The sequence below is a fragment of the Cyanistes caeruleus genome, chromosome 8 (assembly GCF_971803275.1).
Source record: "Cyanistes caeruleus chromosome 8, bCyaCae1.hap1.1, whole genome shotgun sequence".
NCBI classification, from domain to species: domain Eukaryota; kingdom Metazoa; phylum Chordata; class Aves; order Passeriformes; family Paridae; genus Cyanistes; species Cyanistes caeruleus.
Window position 1 is genome coordinate 4,233,937 of NC_141708.1, and position 23,851 is coordinate 4,257,787.

Here is a 23,851-nt window from a genome sequence, read left to right on the forward strand (position 1 = left end):
AGAAGGGAGGTGAGGGAGGTGATTCTGCCCCTCTGCTCCAGGAAGGAGAAACCAACAGGAGCTTGGTTTCTGCCACCTTCATTTTGACATCTCTCCCTTTAGGTTACCCTGGGCAAGCAATTCCCTGCCCTTGCTGAGGATTCCTCAGGTTGTGAAGTGCAACTGTTGTAAAAGAGTTGTCATGAATATATTGCTGAAACACCCAGGGATAAGCAAAGCCAGGTTCATGTTTGTCACAGATTAAAAGAAGATTGCACTGCAACCTTGTTTGTGGACAGAACTTTTTTAGTTCTGAAAGAACCCACACTAGGAACTACAGAAGGCAAAAGGAATCTGCCTTTCCTACCTGAGGCAAGGGAACAAGCACAGTCCTGAAATCCTGAATTCCTTTCAGCACAGCTTTAACAAAATACCTGTTCCACTATATTCACTCTGTTTTGTCTCATGAGGACCAAAGCTCTGAACTCCAGAGTTTTTCTCAGTGCAGCAGTGAGTCCCCAGCCTTTGAAGCTCCTGGGGTTGTGGCTGTGCCAGTGTCCCAGGTGTGCTGGTACCTGGCCTTGGGTCAGGCTGGGAGCAGCCAGGGCTCCAACCCAGGCAGCACAAACCCCTCAGCTGTGCAAAGAGGGCTTCTTCCAGCTCTCCTAGAAAAGCCAAGACCTTCTTGAAGCACAGCCAGGTGCTTTTTTTTTCATAGTATTATTATTTTTTTTTGACAAAACCATTTTCTTTTGTAAGCAAATGGATATATAATGCATTTGTAGTGCTACTGTATTTATTGTATGTACGTATGCTACTCTATTAGTACTATTAATACTCTATTAATGTATTTCTAATCTCAGACCTATGCCTTCTTTAAAACATCTCTCTCTGATTTTTAACTTACTTTAAGGATTTTGAATGCAACTGTCTCTTCACACTGAAACGTACTTACAACACTGCCTTTAGGTGTGGAGGCATTGAATACATGCTTAAAGATATTGCACAGCATTTGAATTCCCTTTGGTTTCTGGAAATGCTAAATTTGCATTTACTCTGTGTAGCCTTTTATTTCTTAAACCCACACACATACTTGCAAGGAATTTTCAAATGTTAACATCCCTTTTTGTGACTGGCTGTGAAGCTGCAGTGAGTGTGGGAGCTGGCATGTGGATCCCTGCCAATCAATGCTGTGTCCATCAGAACCAAATGCCCTTTAAATCATTATCTGTGAGAAGCAGAACACAGGGTTATCAGTGTGGTGGAGTTTTGTATGAACTGAGCATGATTACAACTGAAGGAACACCGAGAGGGAAACAAAGTCTTGATGAAAAAAAACAGGCAGTTGATCCAAATATTATTTGTCACTGAGAGTATTTACTGAAATTTAGGCTTTTACAAATCTGCTGAATAGATCTGAAAGGTCTGAAATGAAAGAACCCAAGTTCAGCTAAGATTAAGTACCTTTAGATTTACACCCACTAGTATATTTTTAGAAGTCAGCAGCAGATCTTGGAACACAATGAACGGGTCTAGAGGCAGTCAACATGACGTCATGGTCAGAGGCATCGTTCCTATGAGATGATGATAATAACTCTGTCACTTGCACTTCTCCTGGCTCTCCTAGGGCCTGGGTAGCCAGGGAAATGAGGGCCTCTGTTCCCTGGGAAGCGCTGGGGAGGATAGAAAGGCCTGTCCCTTGGGAAAGGTCGGGGAGGAGGAAGAGGGGGCCTGTCCCTTGGGAAGGGTTGGAAAGCAGAAGGTTGTGCGTTGCACCCTGATGCTTTGCACCGTAGGCAAACTCTGGGGTGTACAGGAGCTCTGTAATGGAACTGGACAAGCCTCTGGCTTGGTGAAAGGTGATTCCCACAGCTTGGGTCCTTCACACACCTGAAAAAGGAAATAAAACCATCAACCCCACATATAAATTGTCATGTAATGATTGTGACATGCTCACTAAGCCTGTTTGTTTCCTCGGCTGCAGGAAACTTTCTTCCAAAAATGTCCAGCTGTGATGTTAATCTGAACTCCTGAGCACAAATGCCACTACATGGAATTTGAATATCTGTTGGTGTAATGTGCATCTCAACACATACAGATTTCATAAGTGTAAAGCACCTCGTGAGATTTTGTTAATGTCTATTAAATCACATTATAAACTGTAAAGTGATGAGTTAGTGGAATTTTACTGCACACTCTGCTATGTTTCATGCTTAATTAAAACAAACTAAGGGATATCCCAACCCTGAAAGAAGGATTTAGCTTTTTGGAAGCTTAGAGCTGCCTTTGAAGGATTCCCCTGGACAGCCAAGACAACACCAGCATCCCAGCCCCTCTGACATGTCTTTGAAACCCTGCCATCATCATCTGGTGCCATAAACCAGTGACTCCAGCAGGAGTGGCTCCAGGGACATCTGGATCAACAGACTTGCACCAAGAATGCTGCAGAAATAGTGAAGTTTTCCAAAATTTTAGTGTGATTAGTAATTGGTCGTACGGGTATGACTGAATAGTCAAATCAATTTGTGCCTGAGCATTTGAAGGGTGTAAGAAAATTGTGTGAGATCATGTTTGGGGTATCCGACATGCATGAATAAATATTTACCCTTCCAGTGTTACTCTTGGCATCCCAGGTCTCCTTGGCTGGCACACTCTATTTAGGTATGACAGCAGCATCAGCCTCACGGATGGAGGCAGGGGAACAACATCTGCTGCAGAGGAAGGAACTGGATGTTAAAAATCCAGAGGTGAACACAGAGCAAAATGCAGCACACATTAAATACTGGCTTTGCAAATTTAAATGTGGGCCTGGAATAGCAGCTGAGTGGAAAGGAAATGGATTTCTCTCCCTTTGGTGATGTTCCCTTAAAAGCTCATTTCTCCCTCCTACAACTAGCAGCTCACCCCAAGGTAACTCCTTGGCGTTGTTCTCTCCTGGCAGAGGGTGAATTTTCCAGGATCATGAGATGTCTCTGCCTGTGAGCCCTCCAGAGCACAGGGCAGGCTATGGGAGGACATTTCAGGCGTTTTTTAACCATGGATGATGCAGACCTGGGCCAGCTCATCCCCTTGGCACTCAGCACTGAGGAGGGTTCTGCTGCCAGCCCTGTACAAGCAGCCTGTGATCCCTGGTTGGGCCATGGCATTCCCAATCTCTCTGCCTGCATCCAGCCTCTCCCACTTCCCCTGCACTCAGTGAACTGCCAGCCCTTCCCAGCTCACATCTCTTACCCAGAGTATCCTGCCCTTAGGAAGAGAAGCCATTAAAAAGAAGAAAGAATCAAATACTTTACCTGAGCCTGTAGTTGCTGCATCTGTCTTTGGATGGGTTTCTCATGAAAAAAAAAATTAAAAATAAAAAAAAAGGTTAAAAAGTGACCTGATAAAACTATGTGCTTTGATGCCATCAGTTAATAAACATTGTAATGAGCAGAACACATTAGGAGTAGGAAATATTATTAGCAACAGTTCTGAGGAATAGAATTGTCATGGACAAAGGTTTCATACTAAGGAAAGTGTGGAGGCTTGAGTAGTACAAGTGATATTACTGGCATTAATGGGAACAAGATTTAATTCTGTTTATCCCTCTGTGTGGGGTGATAATCCCCCAGGCTCAAATGTCTGCTTTGCAGCTGAAGTTCAGTTTCTTGCATGTTTTACCAAAGCAGCCAAGTGCCTTTTATCAAAGTGTAGCTGATATGGTCAGACTCTCAAAGAAACCCTTGGTCTGCTCTCTAAGAACGTTATTGATTAGCGAGCAGAACTTGCAATTCAATTTTTTCAAAAGATAAAGCCCACTGTGGAAAACTAAGGTTCAAATCAAATACCACTGAATATGTCAACAGGATTACCACTGACTCAACTTCCAGTGGGGATGTGACTTTGAAAGCACAGGGAGACTGACTTTCTAGGAGTGAGGTGATCTAGAAGAAATCTGAATATATGTTGGTGTAGTGTGTCTGCCCCAGTGAATTCCAATTCCTTAGAACTTTCAGCAGAGCAGGTATTCCTCCCACATCAACACCAACAATTCAGGTCCCTTGATTTGTATGGAAGCCAGAAGAATTATCCCCAAAGTACAATATTAATTTCATGAGATGATGCATGCAGTGGAGACAAGGGAGGCTTGCCAGCACAGCATCAGATCCCAGCTTTGGTAGAGGATTAAGGGTATAAACCAGGGTAAATCTGCATCACTTACTACTGTCAATGGCTGTTGTTTCAGGAGTTGGAGCAGGTGAGCTTGTCACTGTGAGAAGAGAAAAGATGAAGTTAAACATTGTCCATGTTCTAAAGACACAGATGACTCACATGAAATACAGTTCACCACAGCTGAAGAAATGGCCAGAAATAAATACCTGGGTTTTCAGCTGTTGTGGGCTTGGTCGTGACTGTCAAAGAGAAAACAAAACCACACTTCATTATCTGTTCCATTATTGTGTGGGCAAAGCCAGGGCTGTCAAGGGGGAGTGGTGCAGGATTTTATTCAAGCTGATGCTTGATCCTGAAATTCTGACCAATGTCCTAAAGTCATACACACCTGCTGCTCCAGGTGTTGTGTCTTCTGCAGGGGCTGGTCAGAGACACGAGAGAAAACAGAACTGCAGGTTAAAAACTGTTCTCCCAGCGCTGGGCAGGTGAGAGATACCCAGACCTCAGGGGACTTGCAGGTCTCTCTTGAGGGCTGGACAATGGTGCTGCTGCCCAGGGCAAAGTTCCAGAGTGGGAGCAGCCCCAGTGGCAGGAAAACACATCCCTGTGCTGCCTCTGCCAGGCTCTGCCAGCTCTGGGAGCCTGGGGCTGTTTGCTGAGCTCCAGTTTGGGGTGGATGGAGTTTCTGACACGCAGGGCTGTGGCTGCCTTGGTGGGCACTGGATGTGTCCACTCCCATGGCAAATACAGCCCAGGGCGTGCAGGGACTGGGATGCAGCCCTGGGAAGTGCAGGAAGGCTGATTTTCTGGGAATGGGACGATCAAGTGCAAGAGTGAGTTTATACTGATGTCGTGTGTCTGTTCCTTCCTGAGTGCTTTCATCAGGGCCAGCTCTCCTCCTTTGCCTTTTGCTCCTTTATTGGCTTTATTGGAAGCCAAAGGAAAGGCAATTTGGATTATCTCCAGCTCCAGTCCCTGAGATTATATCATTATGGAGACAGGGAGGCAGTCAATACCTGACCAGAGCATGTTTAGACAACTAAACATATAAACGAGAGCAACACTGTATTATTTATTATTTACAAGTGGTAGTGTTTGCTGGAGCAGCAGTGGATGCTGCTGGGAGAAAGAAAATATGAATTTAAATATTGTCTGCATGTTAAATGTATATTTTTTCCTCTGACACCCATAGCATGTAGGCCACAGTTACTCTTTATTGCTTACCAGGGGTAATGTCTGCTGGTGCAGGACTAGGAGAGGCTGCTGCTGTGAGAAAGAAAAGGTGAAATTAAATTTTATGTGCACGTTAAATATATTTATTTTTTCCCCAAGACTGATAGCATGTATACCTCAGTAATGCCATTTTACTTACAAGTGGTTACATCTGCAGCTTCAGCAGCAGGAGAAACTTTTGCTGTGAAAAAGATTAAATTAAATATTGTGTGCAATTTAAATGTATATTTTTTTTCTCCAGGACCCATAGCATATGAGCCAGAGTAATGCTGTATTACTTAATACAGAAAGAAAAGGTGAAATTAAATATTGCTTGCATTTTTAACTATGTCCTTTTCCTCTGAGACCTACAACATTTCCTGTTTATAGGAAATTAGGGCTGAGATACAACAGTGATAGAGCCTAATTTTTCTGGGATAACTTGCAATTTAAGGGTTATGGCTTGGGTTTGTTTATTTCCCATCCTTTAAACACTGCCTGGTTCAGCCTGTCCCCCCATCCTTGCTGGCTCCCTCACATAACAGAGGCTTGGCACAGCACCGCTTCCCCAGAACAGTGGCAGAGCTATTTCCTCAGCTCAGGCTCATTTCTGAGAGCTGGCCACTCACAGAACACTCCACACATTTATCTCCCTTTCACAGGGAAAGGCTTTCAGAGATCTGAAGTCCCAAATTAGTTTTATGGGCCTGGAGTGTATTTTTCTTTCAGAGAGGGAACTCGGAGACGGCGCCAGCAGCGTAATTGGGGTCCCTGCTGGTTTGTGGCCATCATCCACGTGCACACACCTGTCTCACGCCTTGAGAGGTACCAGGTTTTCATTCTGGGAGCTTCTGCTGTCACCTGGCAGTTGGTTGTGACCAACTAATGCACATCCATCCCTGGTGAGGGCTGTTTTTCCTGGGACTCCTCGTCCTTAATTCCTTTTTGCTGGCCATGATCAAAGCTCCTTCCACCCCAGCACCGTGCCAAGCATTTCCTTCTGCAGAAGTTCTGGCTGTGCAGAACTGGCAGCAGCAACGTGCTTGGCTCCTTCCCCAAGATCTAATTCTAAACAAGACTGCCAAATATGAGATAATTGAGAGAAATGCTAATTAACCTGTTAATCCAGGTGCTGAGTATTCATCGGGGATGGTGAAAAGTGTTAAATAGAAAGTTTAGCACTATTTCAAGGCTGCTTTGGCTGTCTAAATCCAGGTGGGGATAGTGAGAAAGAGGCAGATTAAAAATTCTCTATTTGGATCTAGGCCTTGAATTGCAGGCAGAAAGAAATTTGTTGTTATTCAGCTGATATTAAAAATGGTTTTATGGGAGGGAGGCAGCTTTCCCATAAAAGTTTTTAAATCAATTGATTATTTAATTAATCTAAAATATCAGCAATCTAAAACTTTCAGGGGGACTTTATCAGCAAGTAAAGAACTGATTAAGTAACAGCCTCAAGAATCTTTAATGTCTTCTTGTGGGCTGACTACAGACAGATGAACAGACACTTCTCACTATCAGTAAAAGAAAATAATCAATATCTGTATCTCTCCAAAGAAAATTCTTTGTTAAGTGTAGGATATAATTAAAGGAATCAGTGAGCGCTGAATATTCCTGAGACTTTAACACAGTTCACCTTCATTACGTACAAATTGAAGTAATAAAGTTAGTAGAGCTGGAAAGGAGCATTTTTTCCCTTTAACCATTGAACAGCATCCCTGTTACACACGGTGTGGAGAAGATGAAATTGTCTGAACAAGGAAGGCAAGCAGCAAAATCTGACCAGAACTCTGCAAAAGAATCTTCTAAGAAGGAAAATTTTTGTTTCTATCACTTTGAAAGTGGAATGACTGTCAGGAAAAAGGCAGAAAAAGAGCAACTGATAATTCTTCACTGCCTGGTGAAATTGTGGTTAGAATATTTTTTTAATACCTAAAAATTGTTTCTTAAATTCATTAAAGCATTAATTCATTAAAAGGTTGCAAAGTGTACTGGGGAATGGATGCCAGAGTAAGAGTTTCCAGAAAAGAGCATGGGAAAAGGAGGGTGTGGGCACACACTGCAGCACCATCAGCTGTACCTGGCTCTTTCTCAGCTTCCTTCACTGTAGGCTGTGGTGCTGGAGTTGTTGATGGCTCAGGGCTGCTTGTGGCTGGGGCAGAAGTGCTCAGATTGTCTGCTTCTGTGACAGAATCATCTCCTGAAGCTTTGAGGGAAGAAAGCAGGAGAAACAATAAAAAAAATATTGGCCAACATGAACAGGAACCACAATTGAATTTTGGTTAAACTGTTCGGATTTGCCATGTTGCTAGAAAAGCACAAAGTCTTTATCACCACATAACACCACAATAAATCAATATTTAGTAGTTGGATATTTAAGCTTCTTAGCTTAGAGAACGAAGCAATATGTTCATAGCCCTCCTTATTAAACTTCTTTGCAATATTTTTGCACACAGTCTGGCTTTCCCTCGGCTCACTTAGGCTCCAAATTGATTTTGCAACTCAGACTTCGCCTATGTAAGCTGTGCTTAGGATTCCTGGTGTAGTTATTGCCTCGGGCTCCTCATTCACTGAAGTGGATGCAAAGGAGGAACAGAGGTTTTGAAGGGAATGTGAAAGTGGTGAGAAAATACACCAGTCAGTGATAGAAAATGGAGCTGATGACTGCTGATGTGCTTTTGATTATATCCTTGAAGGAAAAGAGACTTGGATTGTAGCCTCTAAAATCTGGTTATTCGAGTCCAAATACTCAGGTGAAGTTGTACTTTGTTAATATGAATATAAGCTGGACTTTTCTTCAGTGAGACAGTGAGCTAGCAGTTGATCTTGAGGTTTATTCATTTACTTTAATCCTATCAAAGTAACCTATTTGGAACAAACTCAAGCACTTTTGATTAGATTTTATGGCATTATGTCTGTATCTTACCTTCAGCCAGTGTGGAAAGGATTTCTTTAGCTGAGGTTGTCGCATCCACAAGTGCAGCAGGTGACAAGTCTGATCCTGAGGAAGAAATTGGAAACAAGAGGGAAAGAGCTCTCAGGTAAGGCTGAAATCAGCTCCTGATGAATTCAAACCATGCCCCATGAGCTGCACTGAGAGATGCTGATTGTGCAGCACATTTTGGCTTCTCACTGAAGTCCCTTCCTAACCACGTTAAAAACCATGTTTTTCTGACGTGCTGCATGTTGTGCAAATGCCCTTTTCCTGTCTGTGGAGCAGTTCCTGATGTCCTGCTTTGCTCTGTGGAGGTGGTGAAAGGGAAGGAGGCTGAAAGGATGAGAAACTAAATGGTTGCAAGCAGCAATTAAAAGCTTAAGAGTGATTTCAAGAGCTTGTGACTTGATTTAGGTCTCAGGTTTAATTACAAAACTGATTTAGTGGGTGGTGTCCCTGCCCATGGGAGAGGGTTGGATCCAGGTGATCTTTAGGGTCCCTTCCAACCCAAACCATTCCATGATTATCAGTCTGATGAATAGCTGGAGAGGCTCATCCCCCAGCTGAGGGAAATGGGTGAAAATGCCTGTCTATGGCCTTAAATGTTTCCAGAGCTTTTATGAATTTTGAACTCACAGAATAACAATGATCTGGACAGTTTTTCTTTGCAAATTTTTAAAAAAATGTATTCTTTATAGCTACAACTCAGAGGTATAAATCAGTAAGTGTGTGTATCCCTGCTGTGTCCTGACAGACTGGTATTTTTCAAGTGAAGATGTTGTAAGGGGACTGTTCCTTCACAAAAGAGGAACTAAGGAAAACTACATTGTCTGCTATGAATATTTACAGATTTATATGGTCACATCTTAATTTAGCTGAAACTCCCAAATTAACAGAGTATTTATTTTAAGAAGCACATGTGAAATGGCTCTTCTTACCTTCATCAGCTGTGGTTGGGATTTCAGGAGTCGATGTGGTAGTTTTCTCTGTGGCAGTAGCAGCTGCAGAAGTCACATCTGGGGCCAGTTGGGGAAATACAAAACAGAGAGAGTTTGGCAGCAATTAGGAGTGAACATGTGAATGGGTCTTGATAAATAAATTTGGGCTTTATGGGGCAATGAGTCATTGCAAATCCTGCTATTTTTGATTGCAAAAAAATTACTTTCACCTCCTTTAATATTTACTAACAAAGGCAGTGGGTTTGTTTTGTTCCTCACTGCCTTGTTTCACTCCTAGAGGTGCTATAATCATTTGGAAAGGTGCAAAGGAGCCATTGTAAGGGAGATTAAAGCATGAGATTTGTCCTGTGCTTTGGGAGTGACATCCAGCCCCCTTCCCTCACCTTCCTTGAGGGTTTCCACGGTCCCTGGAGCAGGAGATGTCTCAGTCTGTGCTGGGGTTGGGCTGGGAGCAGGAGAGGAACCTGCAGAGACATTGCAAGGGTCTGTGACATCATTCACATTTTGGATTTCGTGGGACAGAAAGATCCCTGGACTTTAACTTTTGTTCATGTGGCTCAGCACAAGCTCTTCCAGCACTGTCAGTGAGTTTGGGACACTTGGGTTCCTCCCACCTCCTTTAAACAAATCGCATCTGTTGCTCTAAATTTCCACACGTGACATTTGCAGCTTGTTCTTCACCCTGGCCTTTGCCAGCAGAAATCAGGGGTTCTGTGCTAGTTGTCACAGTTGCTGCTATGTTAAAACCTTAAGAATAAATGGTTTGGGGAGCCAGCTTTTCATTTCTGTGTCACATATAATAAAACATAGCGATTCTATGATTCTATAGGGTAGAATAAACTGCATTTTAACACCTGCTCTTCTGTGACTGGGTATTATGAAGAGTGTAATTAACACCTAGAAACCCCAAGAAACATGAGTTTGTACTTTAAGGTTTCCAGGGTGTTATGATTATTTCAGAAAAAAAATGGAATCAGAAACTTAGACCTGGAGTGTAAAGACTTGCTTCATGTTTTCACTAATTATTAGTAGGTAAGTGGCAAATACAGTTTGTATTAGCAATGCAAAGAAATAATGAAAATATAAATAAGTAATGTTGCAGTGGATGGAATAAATAGTAATTTGGACCAATAACTTGTAATTCAGAGCATGTGCCTTTGTAGAAAACTATTGCAAAGATCATCATTACATGATGTAATCATGTGATTTTTTGAGTTAAAAATTAGATTCTGAGCACTGGGGAGATTGCAAAGAGCTAATTTTGGGAGTCCTGTCCCAAAAGCTCAGCCTTACCTGTTGGTGCAGCTGTGGAGTGCATAGCATCTGTGAACAGCAAAAAACAGACATTTACCTTTTTGGGCAGTTATTTATATTATACATTTATGACAAGAATTATTTTTGTTTCCACTCACACATGCCTACTTCACAACTGGATGGGCCTCTATTTCCTCCTTATTCTTTGCCTTTCATATCTTGGGGGTTGGCTATAATCAGATGTTGACTAAAGCTGTCCTGAACTACCTGCTTTTCACTGTTTTCATACTCAGGGCTCGCTGTCCCATCTTGTTATTTTTTTCAAGGTATCCTTTTGCTCCTCAGTCACTCAGACTTAAACAGAAGCAGCCCCCCCACCTCCACTTTTCAACCCTGGCCTGATTTCCAAGCTCTACCCTGATGTTTTGTGCATTAAAGGAACAGGATAGTACAATTTTTCTTCTGATTACTTTAATTTTTACCTGAGCAGATGACACCAACATCCTCATTGAGTCCACAGTTGTGCTTGCCCCAGCCGGCGTGCCGGCAGTCCCAAAGGTGGGATTCAGTTCCTCTACACTGCACATCATCCAACTGGATAATTTTTCCACTGAGGCCAAAGTAAGACAGTCCCAGGACAGAGACAGCTTGGCCACAGTTAAGTTGTCTGCACACAACGTTGGCACTGTTCATACTGAAATAATCATCACAGACCGAGCCCCATTTTCCATCATGATAAACTTCAACCCTCCCGGCGCATCGGTCCCCTCCAGATTCCAGTCTCAGCTGTGGTTGTGGTGGAACTAAAGCAAAAGTTGACAGGTGAATCTCAATTTGCTTATTTATAGCTAAATCTCTGATGTCTAAATTTGAATCCCCTGATCTACCCTGGTAGGGCACGGCTGGCTGTGCTGCTGAGGCACAGCTCACCCACAGCTGGCTCGGGGAGCTCTGCACATCTGCAGGTGCCTTCACACTCAGGAGCACGTCTCTTACCTTTGGGCTGAAATTTGTCTTTAATCCAATTGGAAAATTTGTCCCATACTGAATCTGACTCTCCATCTGGCTGGTTCCACCAAGCTCCGCTTGCTGTGGCAGAGAATAAAACATATTGACCCTGAAGTAATACATCATACTCTTGTTTTGTAAATAATCCAAACAGCCAGCCCTTAATCTACACTCTGTGAAATCATCTCTTTTTGTAAGGGATTGGCAAGACTTTTTTTCATGGTGATAAATAAAGCTCAAATGAGCTCATTCAAGATTATAAATCTGAAGGAACATGTCATGCAGAGCATATTTCCACCTGGGTCTGGCAGACTTCTCTGTGTTTCTTTCCCCTCTTTCTCTACATTTTAAAAAGTACAGCATAGAATAATTTTAATTAAAACTATAATATCAGAAGAAGAACATTTAGAAAACAACTTCCACAAGCTGTTTCCCTCACGGAAAAGAAACAAAAGAATATTCTTCAGTCTTCTTCAGTCTATAACCTTCATAGTTTATATTCTGAAATATAGGATCTTAATATAATATTACATATATTGTACATATTGTATTATGTATTTTGAAATACCTATGTTTTGAAATACATATATTTTGAGATACATGTATTTTGAGATACATGTGTTTTGAGATACAACCTTTGGATTTGGACTGAATCTTTGAAGTAGAAGACAAACCATCAATTCTACGTTATGAAACTCATCAGCAGCACTCAAGGACAACCTTTGCTGCCACTTCCCATCAAGCCAGCCTGTATAAGTAAATAATTCTGTAACATTTCCCTGCAAGGATGAAAAGATTTTCAAGGCAGTACCTGGTGGAGACAGGAGAGTGGTGCTCAGCAGAAGCAGCCAGGTGAGACGCACGTGAAGGTCCATGGTTGTTGGGGATGGTCTGCCCTAGCCCAGCACAGCTGCAGAATTTATACCAAATGGGTTCTGGTCTGCATCAAAGGCGGGTGCTGTGCAACCTGATCCCTCTCCCTCAACTTCCAGATGGATGCCAAGGAAGTGATTTAGTGAGGATTTTCCTTTCACAGGGTACATCCAGACACCCGGATGAGATCACGGAGCTGTTCCGGACTGGCCACCGAGATCTTCCCAAACACTCCCCGGGCACCTTTGTGGGCCTGTGTTGATGGTGTGGCTGTTCCAGGAAGCAGTGATTTACTTTTGGAGATTAGGCTGTTTGGTAAGGATTCTCATGCCACCCATTAAGACAGTTTCAAATTTACAACCATATTAACCAGATTAAATTGGCGTGGGGATTGTGCCAAAAGATTAGCATCCTAAAAGTGTCAGGCAAGCCTCAAACAAATTCTCTTTGCTTGCCAAAATTACTCCTGTAAGAAGCAGTTTTTCTTATTTTCCTGATTCTCTTTAACCTGGGAGATCTCTCCAGCGTGTTTCAGATGTGCAGTTCTCTCTGTCTGATTTGCAGCCCCCAGAGCAATAAAAAAGCTTCCAGTCTTGTCCCTGGCATGAAGTGAGGTGTCAACACCACCATGGCCTCTGATATCCTAAAGGATTCCTCCAGTCTGCCTCATTTTGTCCTGTCAGGGAGAAGGGACTCAGCTACAGAGAGTAAAAAAACAAAGCTGAATTTTCTTAGCTGAATTAAAAATGAACATAAATCCTTTCTTTTCAAGAATGCTTTTCTTACTTTCACAGCACAGTGCAGCTCTATTTGGAGCCCTGATATGAGGATAGAAGGTGACATGGAAGGAACATGGCTGAACACAAAACTTTAGTTGTTAAGAAGCACCAAGGTCTGCTTTTTCAGCATTCCTCAGTCTCCTTTACAAAACAGGTCCCAAGGAAGTCATGCAGAGGGTTAATCCTATGTGCCAGGAATCAGCAGGGATAACAGGGCTGACCTTTGTGGTTTTGGAAGAGCAAATCTATTCCCCAGAACACTTGAAAGATATCTAAAAAAATCTACTCCTAGGAAACAAACAGGGTTTGTAGTGAAATAATTTTGGGCTGGAGGTTTGGTGTAAATCTTTCTTCACAGAGTGAAGTTTTGCTGCACTGGCAGATCTCCCCTCCCTGGAAATAATTTTATTTAGTGTCATAATTTCTGTAAGAGGCTAAAATGAGAGGGGAAAGGCGGAGTTGTTCTGGTGGCTGCTGCCGCTGGAGGGCAGAGGGGCCCCGTCCTTGGGAAGAGAACACGGGGCTGGGAAAAGATGCTCCAACATCTCAGAGCTGCTGTGGTGCCCATGAAGACACTCCACCTCTGCAAATCCCCTAAAAGTACATGTATTTGTAAGGAATTCCACTAATGTATTTTTGAAGGAGTAAACTAGGGCTGATTGCCTTTCTTCTGTGCCTGTTTATTTCTCATTGCCTGGGGAAAAAGAGAAATCACTGATGTGTGTGAACTCACAGCTTTATCCCATGCTATAGCAATGTATTTGTCACTGCTTTCAATATCACACTGCACTCCTGAAAGGTGTTCTTATCCCATAAATCCTGGCTTTTGCTGAACCCACAGCATTCCCAGCAATCTGGGGAGGGCCATTTCCAGTGTCTTGCCACAGTGGAGGTGTTCCCAGTGCCAAACTCAATTCTACACCAGCCCCTTCCCCAGTTCTGTCCCCTTCCCTGGACACACTCCAGCCCCTCAATGTCCTTCTTATCCTGGGGACCCAAAGCTGATCCCAAGGTACCCCTGGCACAGGGGGTGCTCACTGCCCTGGCCACACCTGTGCTGGAACAGGCCATGATTTCTCTCTGACAGCTTTTCCACTAAAGTCCAATCAGTTCTGAAGTGAAAGGTGTTTTTGAGGAATGATTAGAGGAAAGGCAAATCCCAGCGGAAGTAAATCACATTCTCAATAACATAACCTGCAAAGCCATTGCCTGTACTTATAGTGAATTTATTGTAAAGTGAAAACTGTGTATGAAGCCACTGTCCTTGGGCAAAGCTGAGTGTGGAGTGCTGGATCCAGCTTCCCAGCTCCAGAGGAGAATTCCCTTGGGATAAGGATGTCACATCCAGCCTCTGGAAGCCCCAGTGAGGGAAAATCTTTGTCAGAGGTGAAGGCTGTGCCGAAGTCGGGGGATGTCCGTGACCTTGGCCCCACACATGGCAGGAGAGGTCATCTCCTCCTGTTCCCCAGCTAAGGCTTTGTGTCAACACACCTTGCTTGCCTTGGCACGTGCTGCATTCCTGCAGCTTTTCCTGCTTTCCACTTTCGTGTGGACAATGGTCTTAGTGGAGAGCTTGTCTCAGCTTCCAGCAAATCCCTTTGACCTCAGCAGTGCCATGGGCAGGGTCACACAGAGTGCCACCAGCGCCCTTTGAGCATTTGTCATCACAAACACGGGAGTGGCCTTGGGGTGCCAGGGACTGAGCTGTCACTTCTGCTGCCTTTAAATTGAACTTAAATTTTGGTGGCAAAGGCAGTGAGGCACATGAAGTGTGCAGTGTAACTCACTCCCAGATGAGCAGATAAAACTCTGTAGGTTGCCAAAGTTAAAGTGATTTATTCCCAGCCGAATAGCGGTTATGAAATTAGTTGTAATTAAATAAATTACCTGTGTTAGACAAATGATAGTGGGTATTTATTGATATACTTGCAATGAAGGATTTAAATTAATAGAGCAAAATCAAGGTTCAATTCATTGAGACAAGGGTGACCAAGACATGAGGTTAATGAAGCCAAAGCAGCACAGTGTCACCATGACTTCCTTAAAACTGCATTTTCTTTCCTCCTTGCAGTTTAATATCACTTAAGGGCCTTTGAGCTTCATAAGGAAGTGCAAAAGTTCTCTTAGGATTTTTTTGTGTGAGGCAAATCCAGGTAACAGAATATTAAAAATGCTTTTCTATGTAACACCTTTCCTTTTAAGACTTGAAACTTTTAACAATCCGATCCAGTGAAGAGGTTTTTCACACACAAAAGGCCACATCCTTTCAGTCCTGTGGCAAATCAGATTTATACTTAAGTTTCATATATTAAATCTCCTTAAATATTAAAAATCTATGGTTAACCTCATGAAAACTCAGGTAAATCAAAATTACTGCTTTCATTGTGGTCAAAATACACTGTATTTTAAGTTTTTCCTCAGGCATAAACTATTGAAGAAACTAAATAAGGTGCAAATCAGTCATAATTTAAAGATCAACTTTTTATGGTAGTGAATTTTTTTCAAGATAGAAATGTTTGAATAAATACAAAATGAAAATGCCAGGTATTTCAGTTCCCATAGGAGCTGTCAGAGGAGGAAATAAACAAAACATACATTTTAGCAATTACAGTTTCTATAAAATTAACTTTATTTTTAGAAGAGCTTCTTCACCCAGAGGGTGGTTGGACACTGGAACAGCACCAAACCTACCAGAGGTCAGGAAGGGTCTGGACAACATTTTAAGTCAGGTGGTTTAATTGTAGTCCTGTGAGGAGCAGGGAGCTGGACTCAAACATCATGGATTGTTTCCAAATCAAAGATATTCTATGATTCTACAATAACACTTCACCTTTTTTGTAAAACCTCTTTTGCTTCACAAAGTGTCCAGCAACTGGATAATTAATTATGAGCTGACTGTCCTTGCTATCAACTTGAAAAAATCAGTGGAGAACAAGACTTTGGGCTTTTTTTTACCATCAGGCAGGCATTAAAAAAAGTGAAGATTAAATTTGGGTAAGGATCCAGAAAGGCCAGAAGGTCGTGGCATGTCCTTCAGAGGCATCTGACACAAGCTCTGGTTCCTTTTTCTTGCTTTCTGTCCCTAAGCTGCAAAGGAGTCATGACTCTAAACCTTTACCTTTGGTTTATCCTGGTTATCTCACTCAAATAAATGATCCTCAGTTGTTCAATAAAAGCTTTGTCAGGGTGAGATATGTGGGATTAGGACCTTAAGTTCAGGAAAAGTCTCCTGTATGAAAGTTTGTTGGTTCTGTGAGGGCAGAAGGAGGGATTGATTTTGTTGTTCCTCCCAAGCCTTGGTAGTAAGCAAATAAAGTTGGGTAAAAGAGGTTACAGGTGCCTAAAAAAGTGTGGTAGTAATATGAAAGGATGGACTCTGAGTGACACTGCTTAAAATGCTCTAAAAGGTTTTGAATCTTAGTTGGATGGAAGTTTGCCATGTCAAATATGGATTAAAAATAAAGAAAAAAGAGGGAAACTCTGCATGGGACAGAGATTTGGTGACAATGTGGGTATTAAGAGAGGCATAATGCTGTTGAGAAATGTGTTTTATAGTTCAGGGGAGCACTTTGCAATCTGTCAAAATTAAAAATTCACTGTGGCTCCTCTTGAGGAAGCAAAGGTTTTGCCTTGTAGACGAGCAAATGACACCACAATGACTGTCACACTTCTGTCCCTAGCAGCCCTGTGAGAACTTGTGAGAACTCCCACAGGTATTTCTCCTTCCCCCTGCACTGCACATCATCCATGACAATTTTTCTTGAGCTGTGAGCAAAAATCACATCTCCTGAAGGTGATGCCCCATGCCCACAGACCTGCTGGTTACAGACAGCTGCTGCATCACTTTTATCCCAGAAATCATCACAAAATTTCTCCCAATATTTCTCTGAAATATTTTGCAAAATATTTCAGCCTGCTCTTAACAGTGGCTCTACCCATTTACCATCCCCACTGACATTTATTTGAAAGACAAAAGAGATTTTCCCTGAATCTGGACATTTCATGGAAAGAAAGAATCAGAGATTTATGCAGGTTGGTTTATGCTGCTTGAAGCAGGTTGTTCTGGGTCGTGTCTCTAAGAGCATTGAACACTTCCAGTGCTTTGCTCTGTGCAAATTCAGTTCTGAAACATCAGAGCATGATACTAAATGCAATTGCACAAATGTAAGAATGCCTCTTCCTTCAGATCCTGTGCCAGCTGTGGATGAAAAAATCAGTCACTTCTAGGTGGAGTTTGAGTCAGTGCAGTAACAACCACATCTAGCAAGGAAATGGTGCTGAAGATACTGTTGGAACAATGGGAAGCAGATTAATACACCTTTTTTCAGGACTATTACACAGGTCTACAGCAGAAGTCAGATCAAGCTTGAAATGCATTTGTTTATGACTACACGGGAAAATATGAATTTTTAAAGTGTTAGCAGTAACAAGGTTGTATAAATGAAACAGCGTGGTCACTAAAATGAAAATCCAAGGTAAATCAGAATAGAACCAAAGGATTTGATTTGATAGGGTTTGATACTACAGAGGAAATGTTGCTGGAAGGCAAGAAACTGAAAGAGCATTAATAGCCAATGTAATTTCACAGAGTGGAGATACTTTTAACTTCTACAAAGTTCTAGTGAATTTCTTTGCAGGAGTTCCTTTCTAATAGTTTAAATTTTGGAGTGCCTTAATAATTGTTTGAAGCCCTTCTCTTCTGTGGGACCAGTGGTTAACCCCTCCCCTTGGACATCCCACAGCAGCCACTGCCCCAAGAGGAACCAGGGAGAAAACATAACCAGGGCAATGGACTGCCTTATCTGCAGTAAACAAAACACTATTTTTTTCCCCCAAAATGCAGTGCCAGGAACCCCTCAAGGCTGTTCAAATTCCAGCCTGTGTTTCAAACAGTTAATCTCCAGCTCGGTTTTTGTCCCCCCAGCTGTCACACTGCTGCCTTTGGGCAGCACCTGATGTGATGCCAGGATGAATCCTTGCGGTGCTGGCAGGAGCAGCCCTCTTGTCTTCCCCAACAATGCATTCCTCAGCGAAATCCAGCGGACTTGTGAAACAAAGAGGGTTTGTCCCACGCTGGCAAAGCTCAGCTCAAGTGTTTACTCTTCATGCTCAGAGTGCTGCTCTCAAACCAGCGCTGCCCAAACCTCAAGGGGAAGCTGAAGCAGGAGGTTCTGGCCACCCTTCTGCAGCTGGGGCTGCACCTTTGGGATTCTGGGCCTGAATTTGGGATATCAAGATCCAGAATTTGGGGCAGAAGGCCTGGCTTTGCCAAACAGAATGATGGAATCGCTGAGGTTGGAAAAGACATGCCTTTGCATGGAGGCATGGAGCCCTCATGTGAACACAACTTGATTTTCATTGAATCCCGTGCAACAAAGCCCTGCTTGAATCCAGGCTTAGCAATAGAAGATGGTAACTAATGCCAAATGCTTCTGAAACATCTCAGCATCACTAGTCAGACACCAGGAGGAAAGAGAGAATATGAAACTATGGTTCCTCAAAACTGAGAAAAAACACAGGGAAAAAGAGTGACAGTCATTCAGGCTCTTTGGAACAGCAGCAGTAATTAATGGCTATATTACACCCTCTGACTAATCCACTTATTTCAGGAAAAAAAAAAAAAGGAAATTTTGGTTGGATGAGTACCAGGTGATTCAGGGCAAAAGAGGTGCTCCAAGTGTTATTCTAGGAAATGGAAACAAATCACTCCAGTGACACAGCTGGGTCACTGATCAGCTTCCTCAGACAAGAGAGGTTTCATTAAAATAGGCTTCTTGTGTCATGAGTCTGAGGGAGAAGGTCTCCTAATATTCACAAGCTGCTGTGTGAATTTTAGTGTCTCCTTAGCTTTTACCATCTAGATAAAAACAGACAATACATTTAAAAATACGATAGGGAGACCCTAGTGTAATCCTGTTAAAAAAGCTTGGCTGTGACTTGGTGAGTCTGATGGAGTTAACTAAGAAAATAAAATATTCAGCTGAGTGAAATGATCTCCAGAGTATATTTCTTTAGTTATATAATTGGAATTTGGTGCAAGCAGTGGAGCTTGGGCATGAAAGGACCCCTGAGCCAGAACTGGGAGCAGAAGGTTGTGCTCAGCTGCTGAATTCAGCTTGTTGTCAGTGGATAGCTGTGAGATTCCATGGGGAAAGCATGGGGAGAAAGTAATGAAAACAAGAAAAATGGTGTTTCTTACCCATACCCTACAAACCCTAATTAGCTTCTTGAAATCTCAATCCACATGAGGAATTTTTATTAATAACTGGAAAATGATTCTGCTTGCTGGCTATGAGATGCAGAAACAAAACAATGTTTATTTATACTCAGTTATAAATATTTTTGTGGTGGGTTCCTGGGAAGGAGGACCACAGAGCTGAATTATCTGCTTCATATTCCAAAATTAGAATAGGAGGATGAACAAGACAGGAAATCCAGCATACAAACAAGCAAACAAGGACTTTGTTTCTGAGCTTTGCTTCAACCTCAATTCTGGCCAAATAGGTGATTTAATAGCACTGGGAACAGCATAAAGTCAGGAGCCCATAGACCTCACGGAAATATTTACTAACAAATTTATGTGTATTTTAAATCAAATTGATTTGATCCCTTCTTTTCCCATTAAAGAAACCTTCAGGAGAGTTTCTCAGGGATGTGCAGTTTTGTCAGAGTTCTGAGCACTTTCAGCTGTTTGCTTGTTCCCCCCTCCCAGTGGGATGGGGGAGAGAAATGGGGAAAAATAAAAAGAAATGAAATGAAATGAAATGAAATGAAATGAAAAAATAAAATAAAATAAAATAAAATAAAATAAAATAAAATAAAATAAAATAAAATAAAATAAAATAAAATAAAATAAAATAAAATAAAATAAAATAAAATAAAATAAAATAAAATAAAATAAAATAAAATACCTTGAGCCCCCCAGCCTTCTCACTGGCACAGCAGCATGAGGAGCTGACTGAGTGTGAGAATTGCTCAGAACCATCAGTTCCCAACATTATTCTTATCCTAAATCCAAACAGGGCACTGTACCAGCTGCTAGGAAGAAAATCAATTATCCCATCCAGAAGCAGTGCAGTGGTGTAATTCAGTCCTTGGGTTGACACTTCTAAGGGATTTTCTCATGGTGCTGCAAGCAAAATATTTATTATTGGTGCTGAGATGATCAGTTGAGTGCATACTGCTGAGAGAAAAAGCACGTGGGATGTGTTGTGACAGACACACCAGGAGGAGCTGAAATAACCCAATACCAAAGTCAGACAGTTTTCCAAAGGATAAAGCTGCCAAGTGATGGTTGGTGTGTCTTTCTGAGGGCAGAGGAGGTGGCAAAAATAAGCAGCCCCCAGAAATCTCATTTAAAAAGAGCAAAGGAAGTGTCCTTTACCTGCTCCTGGCTCTTGACACCCTCGTGTTTGCAGGCACCAGCCTCCCCTGTGAGGCTGGCATAACATTGATCCCCTACAAACCAAACAGAAAACCAAAACAAAAGGCCAAATAAACAATTTTAGCTTACACTTTGCCTTTAATTCTTTGTATTTTTTACCTAAGACATGAAAGGCAAAAAATCCCAGGTCTTGCTTTTCATGTTTTCATGCACCAGTGATAAATGTTTATGTGGCATTTGGCTGTTTGCATTTCCAGCATATTTCAGTCTGGTTTATGAATGTGCACAAGACATTCTGAAAGGCTGGCTAAGTCCTGAGAAGCCAAACTCCTCACAGCCACAAAGCATACAACCAAGGAGGGGAAAAAAAATTAAATAGTTTTGTGATCAGCAACCAAAAGTAATAAAAATTGAACAAACTTTTTCCTTCTGGAAAGCAGATATGAAATGTCTTTCACCTCTTGACTGACATTTGGGTGAGAGCTGAAGAGTCTCCTGGCTGAGATTCAGTCTCCTGGATGACATTTGTGTTTTTGCCTCGTTTAGGATGTATATTAATGGGATGGCTACCAATTGATATAACAAGCCTTTAGAATAGATTGTGTTTCTCAGCCTTAAAGATTGCAAACAAAACGTCTTTAACAGCTCAGTTATATTTTGAATTTGGATTTTTTCGATCTAGAGAAGTTAAAACTTCATGGAAAAGATGTTAATCAATGTTCAAAATACCTAGAATATTATATAGCCACAAATGCAGTTGCTGTGGTAAGATAATTTTTACATTTCCTTTCCAGAGATCATCCATTCTCTGCAAATTAAATCTTCCTTCCTTTTGATAAACCTTGAAATATTTCTTGATGCCTCATTCACATTTTCCAGTGCACAAAATCTTGAGGCATTAGATAAATGGTTTTAGAATGATGTGAGAGGAGAATTAAAGAGGAGGAAAATGATAAAATAATTGTGCCAAACAGCTTGTGGCATGAGAGCTGAAATTCTTAATCCTTTAAGAGGTGTTAGGATTACAAGGCTGTTCTAAGGCATTGCAGCAGAATTTATTGTAGATAAAGATATCACAGCTTCCCACAAGTGACACATGTGAGGCTTTTTGGTGGCCCAGAACATGTGAGGTTTGCCCTGCATTCACAGAAAAAACAACTGCCAGGAGGGTGACAGCACCAACCACTGGTGTGAGGGAATTGTCAGCAGCAGGGGCAAGATACTTCAATATTTATACTAAGATAAATTTTATATTAAGACATTTAGAAGCTCCCTGTGTAATGTTTCAGGAGCAGGGGCTCAGACCATCACTTGGAATTTTTACTCAAACAGACCACACTCTTCAACACAGTAAAACATTTGTATTTTAAGCACAGAGGCATTAATTTGAGAGTCAAAATAGATTTATTGCTTTGTAAACATTCCTTCTTTCGATTATAAATTATACTGCTCACAGAACAGATTAATTTTAGCTTGGAAATCTCTGCATTTTATAAATAAGCACAGACCCATTATTGTTTCAATAAGAAATACAGCACTAGAAGCAATACTCAAAATAATTAGAATATTGTATAGCCACAATTCTGGTTGCTAGAGGAGCCCAGCCCTATGAGTGAAATTTTCTGGGGTTTGATCTCAGCACATTGAAGATCAAGGCACAAAGATCTCCAGTATTAAAGGGATGGCTCCCAGATCAAAGTCAGAAATAAGCAAACTCACAGATTCATTGCTTTCAACTATTTGGACAGGCTTCATATTAGCAGGGATGACAACTCAACTAAGTAAACTTCATAAGCAGAAAACAACTGAGGGAATGAAATATTTCTCAGGAAAGCTGGGAATTTGCTCCCAGATGGCTGTCATGGAATCATGGGATCATTTAGGTTGGAAAAGAACTTTAAGGTTATCAAGTCCTGCCATTAAACTAGCACAGATAAGTCCACCAATAAAAAATATCCCCAAGTGCCATCAAATTCACAATCAGACTGGAGCTAATTAGCACAATTCAGGGAGTTATAGCACTAAAAGGGATTACAGGCAACTCTCCTTTGGGACAGCCAGAGAAGTTACACCTTAAAAAAAAAAAAAGTGAAAAGGGTGAAAGCAGAAGCTTGCAAGGTGTTGATCCCTTCCTTTTTAGGGCAAAGTTGGCAAAAGCAGATTTCAGTGACAGGCGACAGAGCTGTGGCTTTTCTTGAGGCCCGTTGGTCATCCTAGAGCAAACATGAGAGAAATTTACTGGTCTTTTCCCGTGTTCCCCCTCGGAGCATCCCCTTCTCGGAGCTGAAGGGGCCCAACCACCACATCCACGGGTTCCTCAGCAGAGCTGGTGTCTCTCCTGGCCCTGGAGCTGCAGCCCCGGTAGCAGCGGGAGGAGCGGTCCCCGAGCCTGCAGACCAGCATCTGGCACTTGAGGTACACCGACGGGTGCCGGCTCATGAACTCAAAGGCATTGAATTTGAACCGAGCAAAGTGGCTGGAAGGGGAGAAGTATGTGGCATAGGAAGAATCTCTGGGACACCTAGAAAGGAGTAAAAAAAAGGGAATTAGTCTTCACACTTCACATTCTTGCAAAATTAAAATTCAAATTATTTGATTTATTCTTATGAGTTCCTGCAAGATTCTGATTAAAACTGAATTATATCATAGTCAGGTACTTGGAAAGCAGTGGGATAAAAATGTAACTTTCATAGCATAGTATGGACTTCAAAAATATAAACTTTTCAAAGTACTGTGAAGCAGCTGGAGTATTGGCAACCCTTCTTTTTCCAAGAGAAAGACACTGTAGGTGGTGAAGAGGGAACAACAGACTGTTAGTAATGTCAGTGTTATACAAGGCATAAAAAATTAGTCTAATGCTTGACCTAGTTTTGCTAAAATATTTAACTCCTAGGATGACAATTCCAACTGCCAGTTTCACTGTCTCATCTACTTTTCTCCCACTGCTTTGAATTTTGCTCACAGGACAAGGACGGAGTAAGTGAAATGAAATGATAGTGAGGCGTAAATACAATTTCTCACTTCCAGGCCCATACTGTAAAAATAAAATAAACCAAAGACCACTTTTCACAGCTCGTTGATAGTGAGTTCTAACCCCATTCAGACTGGCTGCATTATTTAAAACAATAAATAATTTAAATAAATAAATAATATAATATAATATAGTATAGTATAATATAATATAATATAATAAAATATAATATAATATAATATAATATAATATAATATAATTAATATAATTAATATAATGTAATATAATATAATATAATACAATATGATATAATATAATATAATATAATATAATATAATATAATAT

General features: G+C 41.6%; 2 protein-coding genes across 2 annotated transcripts in view; both read right to left on the reverse strand.

Moving 5' to 3' along the window:
• Positions 1-1,336: 1,336 nt before the first annotated feature.
• LOC111930972 (uncharacterized) lies at positions 1,337-13,640 on the reverse strand. Its single transcript, XM_086901453.1, has 16 exons — positions 12,311-13,640; positions 11,488-11,580; positions 10,531-10,560; positions 9,621-9,701; positions 9,217-9,294; positions 8,270-8,344; positions 7,424-7,549; positions 5,504-5,545; positions 5,356-5,397; positions 4,520-4,552; positions 4,338-4,370; positions 4,181-4,228; positions 3,273-3,311; positions 2,585-2,687; positions 1,756-1,869; positions 1,337-1,553 (listed from the first exon to the last, which is right to left on the reverse strand). Exons 1-16 carry the CDS (start codon positions 12,372-12,374, stop codon positions 1,472-1,474), a joined length of 1,083 nt encoding a protein of 360 aa, XP_086757579.1. The 5' UTR covers positions 12,375-13,640; the 3' UTR covers positions 1,337-1,471.
• An 8,280-nt stretch (positions 13,641-21,920) lies between these two features.
• DMBT1 (deleted in malignant brain tumors 1) overlaps positions 21,921-23,851 on the reverse strand; it is a 50,882-nt gene continuing 48,951 nt past the window's right edge. The window contains exon 58 of the mRNA XM_086900440.1: positions 21,921-23,056. Within this exon, the coding sequence (XP_086756566.1) occupies positions 22,771-23,056 (286 nt within the window). The 3' untranslated portion in view covers positions 21,921-22,770. The remainder of the gene's footprint in view (positions 23,057-23,851) is intronic.